This window comes from Pogoniulus pusillus, chromosome 7, assembly GCF_015220805.1.
Source record: "Pogoniulus pusillus isolate bPogPus1 chromosome 7, bPogPus1.pri, whole genome shotgun sequence".
Taxonomy (NCBI): Eukaryota; Metazoa; Chordata; class Aves; order Piciformes; family Lybiidae; genus Pogoniulus; species Pogoniulus pusillus.
Window position 1 is genome coordinate 10,320,361 of NC_087270.1, and position 14,525 is coordinate 10,334,885.

A 14,525-nucleotide genomic window follows, 5' to 3' on the forward strand; every position below is an offset into this window, starting at 1 on the left:
AATTTCACAAGGGTGTGATGCTTTTATGGCAAGTTACACCAGATGTACAAGAGCATCAGGGAAAAAGGGAACAGAAAGTTTCAATTTTTGAGTATGATGGAAAGGGGGAGAGAAATGGAATAAGAAGAGCTGGAAAGGCAGCTTGCTTGCAAACACACAGGGCAAGATGTTGCTTTATTTGTCCATCATTAGCAGCACCTATTTTCTAACTGGCCTACTGACATAGGCGTGCTGGTTGAAAAGTGTAGAAAATATGTGGCCAGAAATTATAGACTGCCATTCTTACATGTTTGCTAGGTGATTCACAGTGGCAGTTTAAAGCATTGTTATGAAAGCCAGCTATTAGTTTGCTTATCCTAGCCAGGAATAGAAAGCTTTATTTTGGCATGCTGAATGTTTGTGCCTAATGTTTTTGTCTAGGCATAATATTGTAAAAAGAACCCTAAAAACTGGGACTATTGCTGGACTTTTCCTGAATTAGAAGAAACTAAAACCAATTAATTTTCCAAGGTATTTTGTTACAAATATCTGAATAAACTAAATGATACAGCAAATACCAAAGGATTTAAGACACTAAACGTAGATTTTATCGTTTCAAATTCCAGATAGGTATTTCTATTTGCACATTATGTTTTTTCCTATATTGTGTGTGAAATAGGAAGTTGAATTCTGATACCCAAGACAGTGAATGGTTATGTTCTCTGCAGTCAGTTTAACTCTTTACTCCTGCAAAATACTGGAGTATATTTGAGTTCAAAATAGACAGAGAATATTTACTCGACTATTGACATAAGCAGTCCCACAGAGTGCCAAAAATAAGTTGTTTTAAAAAGCAGTTTGTTCCTGTAAGGTGCAGTTTCCCCTGGTATATAGGTCTAATGACAGATGAGAAGTCTTTCTAGATTCAGAGAATGCTGTCTCAAGAAGAACTGTATGCTAGATTTAGAGAAACTTCATCTACATCTATGGTATATATGTTCAGAGTAAATGGAGAAGATCATTACATTTCATCTGGTTGCTATAGACCAGTCTGGAGCAGAGGAGAGGAAAAGCTACTAAGAAATTAACTAATTAATTCTCCTGTTGTTGCGATGTTAATTTAATTTTGTTTTATGGAATCGTGGAATGGTTTGGGTTGAAAGATATCTTAAGGATTACTTCATTTCAGCAGAGAAGAAACTGAAGCCACACTGTCTTGACATTAGGGTGGATGAAATAACATTTGCATTTTCTTTCTGAGTTACCACTTTGGTGTGCTGGCTTTGCTGTGGAGATTGATGAGGGATTGAAGCTTCTGCTTAGTGCCAAAACCAGGGTAGCTACTTCTATTCTGTTCAGCACCACCTACCCCCACTCAACCAAAAGAAAGAGTGGTCTGAATTAATAAAATGCTCACTAGTATCACTGTTTCAATTTCTGAATTACCAAGTGATGTATAATTTCTCTTTCTTCACAGGGGGTACACCTAATCTACTTGAATCAAGAGAATCTAATTTGCATCAAGATCAGATTCATTTGTGTCCTGTTTTTGCTTGATATTTTGCATTTCTGTCTTCTTTTTCTTCATTTTTCTTCTCATATCTCTTTGCAGGTTTTGACCTAGTGAAATGTGAAGATCCAGGTATACCAAATTATGGCTACAAGATCCGAGATGAAGGACATTTTGTAGACACTGTCATTGTGTACAGCTGTAATCCTGGCTACACAATGCATGGGAGTAGTACTATGACTTGCTTAAGTGGAGATCGAAGAGTTTGGGACAAACCTTTGCCTGCTTGCATAGGTAATATGGGGGGCAATACTGAAAGATTTCAGTCTGATGTTTTAAGAAAAATAAACCAGGAGAATTGTATTTTTTCTATTTTTTATTGTAAGATAATAGTGTTAACTTTTTTAAGACTTCAAGTAAAGATTATTCTGGTTTTATGTGATCACTTAAGTATAGCTTCTCTGAAAGATTTTACCAGACACTATATATACAAGCCTTCAAGCTCTTCAGTTTTCTTGCCTAGCTTCCTTTTCCTCTAAGTTTTGAGGAAAAGAGCTATAATTAGTCTTACCTTTGCCTATCTTCCCATTTAATTTAAATGAAGCCATTAGTCAAAGGCAGTTTTCTGTTGTATTTTCTTGTGCCTATGCTCACTACTAATATTTGAATCAGTTATAAAATACTTGTTGTTTCAAGTCTATTAGGTGAATAAATCCATCAAACTACCTAGTTTCTTCTCCTAGAATGATAATTTGTCCTCTAATCTATATGTGGAAATGTTAAAAACTTAACCATATAGAATGAAAAAAAGAAAACAGGGAGGGCAATAAAAGAGAAATCATGGACATTCCAATCTGAACTGGAGGAGAAGAGAGAACACAGGATCAAGAGAATCTAAAGAAAATGCCCACTTTTGCTCCAGTAAAACCTCTTTCATATTAATACTTCCAAATATTATCAAGCAATATGTGGGTTTTTTTTATGTTGGTTTCATTTATTTCAGTGCATTAGTCCCTACTAGCACTCCCTCCGCTGCTCCATCTCTGCCTGCATTTCCAGTTTTCTTAGCAGTATACTTTTATGACTGATATTCTGTTTTTCCCCCATTATACTTTCATTTTTTTAACCTTGCAGTTCAATATCTGTTTTTGCTTTCTGTCTTTTCAACCACAAAATGATCTTTCTGTGTACCTTTATCTTCTTACAGATCTTTTTATTTGCTTTCCTTGTTCCTATATTTAAAATCAAATCTGAGGATTACATAATTGTATACAAAACTTCCTCTTCCTGCTTCTCAATTTAAAGCTAGTGTAAAACATTAATTAGTTCTTCAAGGAGTCAAATTTTCACCATGCTCTTTGAAAATCTTCTAAAGGTGGAGGTGAGAGAAAGATTAACTCCAGTGTTTTTTTTACTGGTGTTCAGTATAAGGAAAAACTTATGAGGATACCTAAAAACTCAGTTAAACATTTGCAGAGCTTTTCATTCTCTCTGTCTCTCTTTTTATTTTTTTCCTTACTGGCTTACTTCCCCCTCCCCAGTTGTCATAAACTACTAAACAGCACTTTCTTAGTATCAAGTTATTTTTTGAGTTTTATTTTACTTGTGTTTTTTTTTAGATGAGCATTTCCTATTTTCTTTTCCCTCCAGTGACATTTACATTTGTACATTGTCTTCAGAAGCATTTTGGTCTCATTCACAAACACTTGGAAGCCCCTGCATAGACATGTTCCACCTGTCCTAGGCATTGTCAGCAATACACTGCTACATTGCTGTAATGCTGTATTAAATGACTTCTTTAATACTTTCTGTAGGAGATTATATAAATTGATTATAGAACTTCTATTGAAGGAGTTAATGTCATGTTTTATTTAATATTATTGTGTTTTATTTTACACTGTGTATTCTTTGAGGTGGTTTTAAAGTGTATCCATACCTGCATATTGAAAACAAACCTTTTGGATTTTTTTCTTTCGTTAGAATTTTAAAGTTTACTTTTGATATGCTCCTGAAATGGGTATAATTATTTTAAAATGCACGAACTATATAATGCATTATCCTAGATTTTGTCATGTGTTCGGTTTCCAGATGAGTGTCCTCAGAATTTTAAAGCAGCTCTGTCAATTAATTAGAGTTCAAATAATTTTGATTTTGGTGTCTTATCCTGAGTTCTTTGATAAATACTCTCTGGTATCAGTTATTACTTTATCTGTAATTATCTGTCACAGCATTTACTCCATTCTAAAACTTTCTTGTATAACAAAAATCAGCTGAGAGCTTAGGCAAATAGATTATGTACTATAATGTCTTTCTACTATGTTTCTATAAATGTGTAGTAATTTGAGTGATCAAATCAGCAGGATAAGTAAGTTCCCTCTACAACCAATTCGGTTGTCAGTAGTAGCTTGGTGGCACATATTTGTTAGGAGCATTTCTGATGGATTGTTTGGTCCTAGTGGCATGATTTTAATCATCTGTGTCTTACACCATTCTTGCTGCTTCAGTGGTACTGGTTTCAATATTACTACGTGTAAGCCAACTCTGTAAATGAAGTGGTCATTCAGGTACATCACTTAACTGAAGAATTACAGATAATTTTTGTTTCAGTAGCACCTGGTTGTTGCAAACTCCTAGTTTCTTTGTAGAATCATAGAATCAACCAGGTTGGAAGAGACCTCCAAGATCATGCAGTCCATCTTGGAGGTCTCTTCCAACCTGGTTGATTCTGTGATTCAATGATTTACATTTTTGAATGCTGAAGGAAATTAGGCAAACCTAATTATTTTTTTTAATGTCATTAAACTTGAAGTTATATAGAGGTAACTTGAAAGTGTTAAACTAAAGGTATTTTGAATTCAGAACTGCAGAGAAAGTGATTTTTATCATGAAACACGACAGTCAAGTCCGAATTGGAGTGTACGGTGTTAGATAGAAAAGCCAGATGTGGGATATTTTGGAAGCACCTTTTTTTCCTCTTGCTGATGTAAAATTGTGCATCTTTAGTCTCAGTTCATGTTGAACTACTAGTTAGTGAGATTACATAATCACAAAATTATGGTTTGCTACTTTATAACAATGCAGGAATGAGTTAATTATATGACATTTTTAACTCGTGGACATGTTCTGGTTTGTATGTATCTATGGTAATATAGAGATATTAGGTCATTCTTTTGCTTTATGTGACAGAGAGATGTGGAATGGGCAGAGAATGGAAGTGCAAAATGCTATGGTCTTTATAAACATAAATGTAATCCTTCCTTGTTTTCTAGCTGAGTGTGGGGGTCGAATTCATGCTGCTACATCTGGGCGCATTTTGTCCCCTGGTTACCCGGCCCCATATGACAATAATCTTCATTGTACTTGGATTATTGAAGCAGATCCGGGAAAGACAATAAGGTATGTCTTCAATATTTATTGTCAACTTGACTATTTTCTGAGCAGTAATCTATGCCATACATTCTCATGTTCTTCTGCACACTTGTTTTTCTTAATTTGTCCTTAAATTAATGCTTGTTGTGGTGGAGTTTGAGTGACATTCCTTCCCTACAGGGTACTTGGGTGTTTAAGTTGTGTGTGTGACTCTACCAGGAGTGCTCAGATATCAGACATCTTGGACCCTATTTCAGTATGTATTAGGAACTGACTTTTAGTCATGAGAGCTTTGATCTGGTGAGGATTTGACAGTTGAGTGCAACAACAGAGATTAGTGCTGTAAAGATTTACGGGCAACTCCGAAGGATTTTAATTTTCCATTCCATCTCTTTGCAATCAAACCTTTATTAACATTTGCAACATTTTGAATTAGATTCAGACTTTTCCCACATATTCATTTGATTAATAAGACCAGCAACATCTCAGAAGATGTTGAGATTACCCAATTTTGAGAAAAACTATGAAATTTTAATGTGTGTACAGGACTGAGAGAGTACTAAATAAAATACAGAAAATGAAACAAGATACAAGCAAGGAACTGGATAATAGAATCTAGACCTTTTATTTCTGTAAAGATTTATGGCAAGATGATGGAAGGAGTCAAGAACTCAGCAGAAGGGAATTAGTAATACAAGAAGACCTTTGAAAATAGGTTTTCCTCATCAGTTTGACATTCTGACAAGAAAGATGATCATACTTTGCTGCTGATGTATAGCTAAATCACTCGTGGAAGGAATACCAATATTTAAAAGTTCTTTAAGCTCAGTTTTGCTTTAGCAGCACAGTTTCAAAAACCTTGAAATGAAAAATTTGGCTGAATATTCATGGTAGTTTGTGCAATCCCAACAGGAAGATTCTGTGAAAGCAAAAATATGTAACTTCTAATGAAGATAGATAATCTTAATTTCTGTAATTATAAAATAATTTACTGACTGCTGTGTCCAGGTCTGGACCCCTCAATTCAAGAGAAATGTCGAGGTGCTGGAACGTGTCCAGAGAAGGGAGACAAAGCTGGTGAGGGGCCTGGAACACAAACCCTATGGGGAGAGGCTGAGGGAGCTGGGGGTGTTTAGCCTGCAGAAGATGAGGCTCAGGCCAGACCTCATTGTTGTCTACAACTACCTGAAGGGAGGCTGTAGCTAGGTGGGGGTTGGTCTCTTCTGCCAGGCAAGCAGCAACAGAAGAAGGGGACACAGTCTCAAGTTGTGCCAGGGGAAGTCTAGGCTGGATGTTAGGAGGAAGTTGTTGGCAGAGAGAGTGATTGGCATTGGAATGGGCTGCCCAGGGAGGTGGTGGAGTCACCATCCCTGGAGGTGTTCAAGAGAAGACTGTCTGAGGCACTTAGTACCATGGTGTAGTTGACTGGCCAGGGCTGGGCGCTAGGTTGGCCTGGCTGATCTTGGAAGTCTCTTCCAACCTGGCAGAAGGCAAAGATAGGATGATAAATGTACTTTTTTTTTTACAGGGTACACAATGCTATGCTGAGAGTTTCTTGTGCTATGTAGGCTACTGTTTGGTTTTTTTTAAGTTGTATATAGTTCAAGTTGTATATAATTCATTTTAAGTTGCATGTAATTCTAGTTGTATATAATTCAATTTTGAGTAGTATATAATTCATTTTAAGTTGTATGTAATTCAAGCCAATGAGTGCCTTTGGTGTCCTCAATAAATAAAAAGAGGAAATCTTTTATGAAAACATGGAAATGATCACTCAAAATAACTTTCATAAAAATGTCTAGAACTAGTACTGTTTGGCTGCAAGATGTGTACTGTAATCCAAGCCTTTATTGAAGAGTGTAGCCTATTTCTTATATGATCAGCTCAGCCAACAACAAAAAGGGTGACTCTGCGGAGCCACCAGCTTCTCTTCAGTCATAAACAGCATCTCAAAGCTAAGCCCAGTTTGGGAATGATTGCATGGAGACTTTTGTAATTGCATTTAATGAGTAACAGTGACTTTACTTTCTCTTTGCAGTCTGCATTTCATAGTTTTTGACACTGAGGTTGCTCATGACATACTGAAGGTGTGGGATGGGCCTATTGAGAGCAACATACTTCTCAAGGAGTGGAGTGGCTCAGCGCTTCCAGAGGATATTCACAGCACTTTCAACTCGCTGACGTTGCAGTTTGACAGTGATTTCTTCATCAGCAAATCAGGATTCTCAATTCAGTTTTCAAGTATGTAAATACTTTTAAAATCTCAACTAATACGTGTCCAGAGAAGGGTGACAAAGCTGGTGAGGGGCCTGGAACACAAACCCTATGAGGAGAGGCTGAGGGAGCTGGGGGTGTTCAGCCTGGAGAAGAGGAGGCTCAGGGCAGACCTCATTGCTGTCTACAACTACCTGAAGGGAGGCTGTAGCCAGGTGGGGGTTGGTCTCTTCTGCCAGGCAAGCAGCAACAGAAGAAGGGGACACAGTCTCAAGTTGTGCTGGGGGAAGTCTAGGATGGATGTTGGGAGGAAGTTGTTGTCAGAGAGAGTGATTGGCATTGGAATGGGCTGCCCAGGGAGGTGGTGGAGTCACCATCCCTGGAGGTGTTGAAGCAAAGCCTGGATGAGGCACTTAGTGCCGTGGTCTAGTTGACTGGCTAGGGCTGGGTGCTAGGTTGGACTGGCTGATCTTGGAGGTCTCTTCCAACCTGGTTGATTCTATGATTCTATCTATATCCATTATTTTTGTACATGTTAACTTTATGCACCTTCCTCAGTCTTTTAAAAAAATAAACGTAATTATTTTATATAATTAGGCAAAGAATTTTGACTAGGGATGAGTCTTTCAATTACTGTGAAGGTTTTCAGATTTTTTTTTTATCCCTTGTGTTGTACAGCAACCATGTGTCTAGTATGATGTAGATAGCATTAACAAGTCAAAATGGGTTTGTACATACAGTACTACTTTTCTGCAGTGATAGCTTTAAGTGTTCCCACCAGTGCTACTGTCAAGGTCCAGAGAACTGAGATGAACAGTATCTCTGTCCAGAGGAGCAAGATCTGTTCTGATGGAGTTCTGTGTTGTGAAATTAAGGTGCAAATGAGACCAGAGATCACCACAAAACTATTTATTGAAGGATAAGGTTGGACAAAACAGAGGGAGAGAGAGAGAGAAGGGGGAAAACCAGAGATAAAGAGAATGATAGAGAAGAAGCAGGGAAGGAAAAGAGCTGGGATCATATTACTGTCAGTCACAGATGGGGGAGGGGGAGAGAGAGAGAGACAGGTGCGTGGCCCAGGTGGAGTTTGTCAGGGGTTCTTCTGGTGGTGGTGCAGCTCTGGTGGTCTGGTGGAGGTCTGCCCTTGTTGGTCTGGTAGAAGTGCACACCTGGTGGTCTGCTGAGAGTGCCACCCTTGGCAGGCGTTCCTCCTGCCTTTCATACAGTTTTCTGCTGGGTGTCCAGCTCCCCAGGAACTCTTCCTGTGTATTCTCATGCACTCACAGGGGTCCGGTGCCAATGGGGAGAGAGAGCCTCTGCCCCCTGCCTGGCTGTACCTGTCCATACCCTGAATACACAGAAGCCTTTTCTCTTCGGGGTAGCTGAGATAAAATGTGTGCATCCCGGGCATTCCAGCCAGGCTGAGGTCCAGGAGTTTTGAAGGCGTTGTCTGTTGATTTGCATCCCTGAGCTTTCGGCCAAGCACACCGAGTCTGAGTCCCGGAGGTTACCAAAGGCAATTTTGTCTCTGTTGATTAGGGAGAGATGATGCAATCTTTATCTTTGTTGATGTATAAGAGAGAGGATTTAGACTCTCACAGCTACGTTATAATATGGTTTTTTATACTTGATGTTGTTTGATTGGTTTCTTTTTTCCCTCGCAATATTTTTTTGCGTGAAGCATCATTTTTATGACCTGAACCACTGTGAAAGTAGAATTTGCTGGTTTCCTGGTCTCTAAGTAATGCATTTCCTATATACCTGTTTACTTCATTTAGCTTGATTTTTCTGAGTGCCGTTGCCGTGCCCCCTAAGCCATAAGCTCTTTGATCAGCATTAAGGTACTTAGTTAAAAGTATGCAAAATGAACTAAAGACCGAGAAGATAATAAATGCTCATAACATTTTCTACCAGTGTGCTATATAATATGCTGCATTTCATCTTGTTTTGAAAAAACCTAAAAGTTATTTTGTGAAAATGGTTTTACTCTGTTGGGGTTTATGTTGTGTTCTAGGAAAACATCTCTTAAGTTTATGCACAGTTTTTTAAATGAAGGAAATACTTCAGCTGTTAGATTTGTCAAGAGGGTCTTTGACTTTCAGTGATACTTAGAGTAAGGAGGTGACAATTGAATGCTTTAAGGATGAGGAACTCATTTTGTCATCTTGGCAAAAAGTCTTATGTATGTACTCAGTGATCATGCAGACTGTATCTTACTGGAATTAATTGGAATTAGTGGTCAAGAACTGAATGCCTCAGCTCAAGTAAAGGGTAAATGATATTAAGGTTTCATTCAAGCTGCTTGACAAGTGCAATGTTTTATTAATTTTTTAATTTCATGGAGTCAGAAATATTATTTAAGGAATTTGTCAGAGTAAATGTTAAATTCTTTCATCTAAAAATCGAAGCTTAGTTTAGTTAATGTCCTTGAGGCAATGAGCAGACCACTGTGGCCTTTATCTGTAAATGACTTGAACAAATCTATGGCTGAGTGAGGATCTTTGCATAGTTTAGATTTATCTTGTGTTCAAACTGTAGGCCACTTGGTAGCAAAGATGCCCAGAATACTGGAGTTTCACTACTTGAGTAATTTGTAACTCAGTGAATCAAAGAAGTAAGTTGCTTACACTTTTATAATTCCAGATGTTTGTATTAGAAGTTCTATGAAGGTAACTGCTCAAGTTTCATGACTTTGTGTCACCTGAAGGATTTTCAAGCGCTATATTAATTACTCACTGTATTTCCTTTAAAAGGAAGCAAAATCCATATTCAGAATTGTACAAGACTGAAAAACATCTCCAGTAATCTGCACTTCTTACACTTGCAGCTTCTGTATTAGTCTGTGCAACTGGGATGGGTATCTACATCAATGAACAACCACTTCTGAGATCATACAAAGGATGTGTATCTGATAGTATCAGGTCAAATGAGCAGCTTAGAGCCTAAGTATTGCAGTGTTGACCTTCAGCTGGAGAATTTTGTTTCATTGTGCTGCCAACCTGTTGATTACTTTCCATACTTTGCACTCTAAAATGCCTTTACTGCATCTCCCCCCCCAAAAAAGGTGCTTTTAAGGGTACTATGAGGCAGATCAGAAAATAATCACCTATAAGTTGCTTATCATTAATTTTATGTGTAATAAGAGATATTTTTAATGGAAAGCTTTAAGTGGCTGAAGCTTACAAAATGCCTAAGCATTTTAAAAAGCGCGTTGTCTTGTCCACTCAGCTCAGCTTGTAGAGCATAAGGACACGAACTGACAAGAATGATTATGTTAATTGTAATCAGTCTAATGCTTTTCATTGAAACTTAATTGCCATTTAATCATGCATAAAAGGACAAAAAGTGGAGTTCACTGTATAAAATTGACCTTTACTCTGGGTGTTAAATGTATTTAAACTGTGTATTACAAGCCAGGGATGTCAACCAGCTATTTCTGGTCACGAAACAAAAAGTGAACACAGTATCAAAAAAATTGAGGTTTGGGTTTGTTGTTCCACAGAAATAAATTTATGGTCGGCAAAAAAACTTCTTGCTTAAATTATCTGTAAAAAAGAAGTTTTGTAACCTGGCTTAGTTCTGTCCTATGTGGATAAATTTCACTCTGAAGTTGCCTTTTTCTTTTGATCAGCTCTGGATCTAGTTGTACTGCCAGAGACTAAAACTTTTGGGCATCAAAGGGTAGATGACATGGATCCTGCTTTTTAAAACAAATGTCTTGTTCCTTTTGAGCTGCCATAAGGTGTCCTGCCCAGTCTTCATCTGGCACTCCATAAGCTCACACACTCATAAATCTTTGCTCGTGTCTTCCATTCCTGTGCATGACCTGTATTGAAACAGATCAGCCTTGTTCTGAATATTTAATTTTGGCTATTCTAGACTTGTGACAGTACCTGGATCCTATGCTAGTGGACAGTCCATTGCTTTTGTTCACCTGAAGCTTACGTTATTGAGAACCTCTTTAGTTTTGTAATTTGTTGACTTGATTCTTAACAAAGCCAATAGAAGTGGCAGATGATGAGAACAGCACCATCAGTTGCTAGACATTATCATTCTTACAGGCAACTCAGCCTTATTTTCACCATACCTAATATAGTGCTGCCCTTACAGTCTAGTTTTCTATTCTCTAGCTCAGCTGTTGTAACTTAGAGAACTGTGTTTTTTCCCTGAACTAAATAATGCATTCAGAGTTCCTTATTTGGTTTCATAGATTTTTGCTAGTCAAGGCTATAATACATCAAAGTATTATTCATACTCTTCTTATAAGAGAAAAAAATATCTTTGGAAACTCCATTTTTCTTCTTGAGTCAGATACATCTGTGATTGTTTTTTATGCCTACTTCTGGGTTTTGTGGCATTTTTGATTTCTCTGTTGTAGAATTCAGTAAGCAATGCTTCAGTTAGCAATATACCCAGGCAAGCAGCAACAGAACAAGGGGACACAGTCTCAAGTTGTGCTGGGGGAGGTGAAAGCTGGATGTTAGGAGGAAGTTGTTGGCAGAGAGAGTGATTGGCATTGGAATGGGCTGCCCAGGGAGGTGGTGGAGTCACCATCCCTGGAGGTGTTCAAGAGAAGCCTGGCTGAGACACTTAGTGCCGTGGTCTAGTTGACTGGCTAGGGCTGGGTGCTAGGTTGGACTGGCTGATCTTGGAGGTCTCTTCCAACCTGGTTGATTCTATAATTCTGTCTCTATGAAGTAGCAAAAAGCATTTTCTCAATTTCACTGTAATCTTTCTATCTTACTGGAAAAACTTCAGGCACTCATTAAAACTGAAGGTATGGAAGGAAGACATTCCTAGAGCTGCTTTAGTCCAGATTGGCCTTTCTGTTGTTTGCTTGCTCTCCCAGTATTTTTAAATTTGCTTTCAAGTAAATCAGGCATAAACAATGAGAAGTAAAGATGCCTGACTAAATCTTTATCTTAACAAGTACTTAATTATAACAATAAGAATGAGCACTTTATACCAACTACTTAATTAGAAGACTGATTTGGAAATTATTGTGTCTGATGTTGACACATGTATTTATATCTTATTTCTTCTGACAGGAGCTTAAGTATCGGTAATTCTGTGCTTCGGAGTTCCTACTTCTGTCCAATTTTCTAGTTCTATTTGATTATTTGTTTGTCTGTAGTGACTGTGTCACTTGTCATGAATTTAGTCTTGTAAATTGTCCTTTAATTACTGAGGTGTGTTTTAATCACTTGCTTCATGGCCTGAGCTACTGCATTTAAATACTGCAAGCATTTCTGTGACAGAATCTTCATTGCTAGGATTCACCATGCTTTTTCATGTTTGATTCACAATGAAATGCTCAAGAAAAAATAGTTGGCACAAAAATATGTTTTAGAATAGTTTTGCATATGTGTAACTGTGTTTCTGCCTTACTAACTAAATTCTGAGTTTAAAGGAAATTGGATCTGACAGGACATCTTTTGTTAAATACAAGGACACAAGGCACAGTTCAGGATCCCCTTTGAAATTCTGTATCCTAATAAACTCACAGCTGAGTCTCGTATCTTGATTTCTGTGATGCTATATTTATTGTATTGTGGACACGAAATACCAAGTTGATGTCATACCGTTCCTATTCATCATTTCATTGATGGCCTGGGCAAGGCATCCACAGCCTCATATATGGTAGCAGCTCTTCATTTAATTTCAGTGGAACTAGGCAGAAACTAAGCTTGTAAGTTACGTTAATGATTATATCTAAACTTGTGATTTTTGTGGGTTTGGTTTATCTGTTTGGATTTTGGGGGGATTTGGGCTTTTCTTTACTTCAGACTTAACAGAAAGAGGCTCGTGGTTTTCTTTACTTTCAGGGACAATACAGGACATTGAAATATGTGATTGATGCAATTCATCCATTCCTCAGTCTGTACATTTACATATATTATGTGAGATAGCTTTTAGAGAACAAGCACTGTTGTTTCATGTTTGAAACATCTTTGAGTGTGAAATCACTGCAAATCCTTTGCAAAATGTCATGGCTTTGGTATGTCAAGATCCTCTCAAAGCTGTTATGCAAACATAATGCACTAAACACGGAATACTTGTGCTTTGCCTGTGATTTATAAGCCTAACCTCCTGAAAAGTCTTTATTGGCCATGGAGCAGGAGAAAAACACAGTGTTTGCAACACAATAGCAAATGTTTTACATGATTTGTTGCAATGAACATAGTGAAAATTATATTGATGAAGGTAAGGGTTTTTTTTTTCTTGAACTACAATAAACTGCAAGCTAAACAAATTGATAGAAAAAATAAATGCCATTCAACTGAGAGAGAAATAAAGCACAGGTGTAACATTGCTCACAAGACTACAGACACACAAGTAAGCAGTGTGTTATATTCTCAAAACCAGTTTCCAGTGATTTTCAACTTGGAAAATGTTATTTGGGAGACCAGGTCTAAAATGGGGTTTTAGTGGATTATTAAATCAAAACCAGAGGGACTTAACACAGTGGCTGCCAATACATGGAGGTCTGAAAACTCCCTAGCAGTCTGTGATTTTCCCAGCTGCCTATTCTTCTGACACTTAGCCCCTAGTTTCGTCTTCTATGTATGCAGAAGCATGCTCCACTTGAAGCAAATGAGACAGTAAGAGATGGGAAATCTGTACAGTGTTACTGCTTAGAACATATGTGCACGAACTGAGAAGCAATGATTTAGTTCTTTTCCATCTTAATGGAATTCAGATCACCTCTCTTGGCCATGCCATTGGAGTGTTGTGGAAGGTAGTTTTAGGAGAATTGTGGGGAAAACACGCGAGGCTAACTTGTAAAGATCAAGTGATTTATTGCTCAGACACGGAGATCCCCCTCCCGAAACTAGATCACCCATGTGAGTTCTTTGATATGAGGTTGCAGAGTAACCTTTCAGAAAATGGCAAATAATGACAGTCTGTGATTTTTAGAGTTTTCTGAGTCTTTGAAGTTGTTGAGTCTTTAGGTAAAAGAGTCTGTTGCTCTACTCTCTGTTGGGCAGTTCAGTTCAGCTGGATTCGAAGTTTGGGGCGGTGTGCCTTCCTTTGTCAGGATCGGGCCCAAGGGGCAGTTCGTCCACTGCGGCCTTTGTGTTTGAACAGGCCGATCTGGAGCAGGAGCCAGGCAGGCAGGCAGGCTAGCGAGCGAGCGGAGCAGGCAAAAGGTTCCCAATTCAGGCAGGCACGCTGTTTTATAGTGTTTCTAAAGAGGTGTGCCCGAGCATTTCAGGTAATTTTACATTATTTTTACAGATTGGTACAAAGTTATAATCAACCTGCACAATTGGAGAATTTTTACCAAAACAATTTCTAAGACCACCCAGAGTTCAGCCCACCACCAGGTGTTGAGCGTGCATGGGAACCAAGGCCGACAGTTGGAAAAACAGTGGCCAATGTTTACCTCTTATCTTGACTAGGGAGGAAACTTCTCATGGGACTGGAAGATTGTTTTGGTTTTACGATGCTT

At 38.1% G+C, this 14,525-nt stretch overlaps 1 protein-coding gene across 1 annotated transcript in view; it reads left to right on the forward strand.

Annotated features, from left to right (window-relative positions):
* Positions 1-14,525, forward strand: part of CSMD1 (CUB and Sushi multiple domains 1) — a 1,024,926-nt gene that overhangs the window by 848,481 nt on the left and 161,920 nt on the right. Inside the window, exons 24-26 of the mRNA XM_064145849.1 lie at positions 1,592-1,783; positions 4,759-4,885; positions 6,897-7,099. Coding sequence (XP_064001919.1) covers positions 1,592-1,783; positions 4,759-4,885; positions 6,897-7,099 — 522 coding nt within the window. The remainder of the gene's footprint in view (positions 1-1,591; positions 1,784-4,758; positions 4,886-6,896; positions 7,100-14,525) is intronic.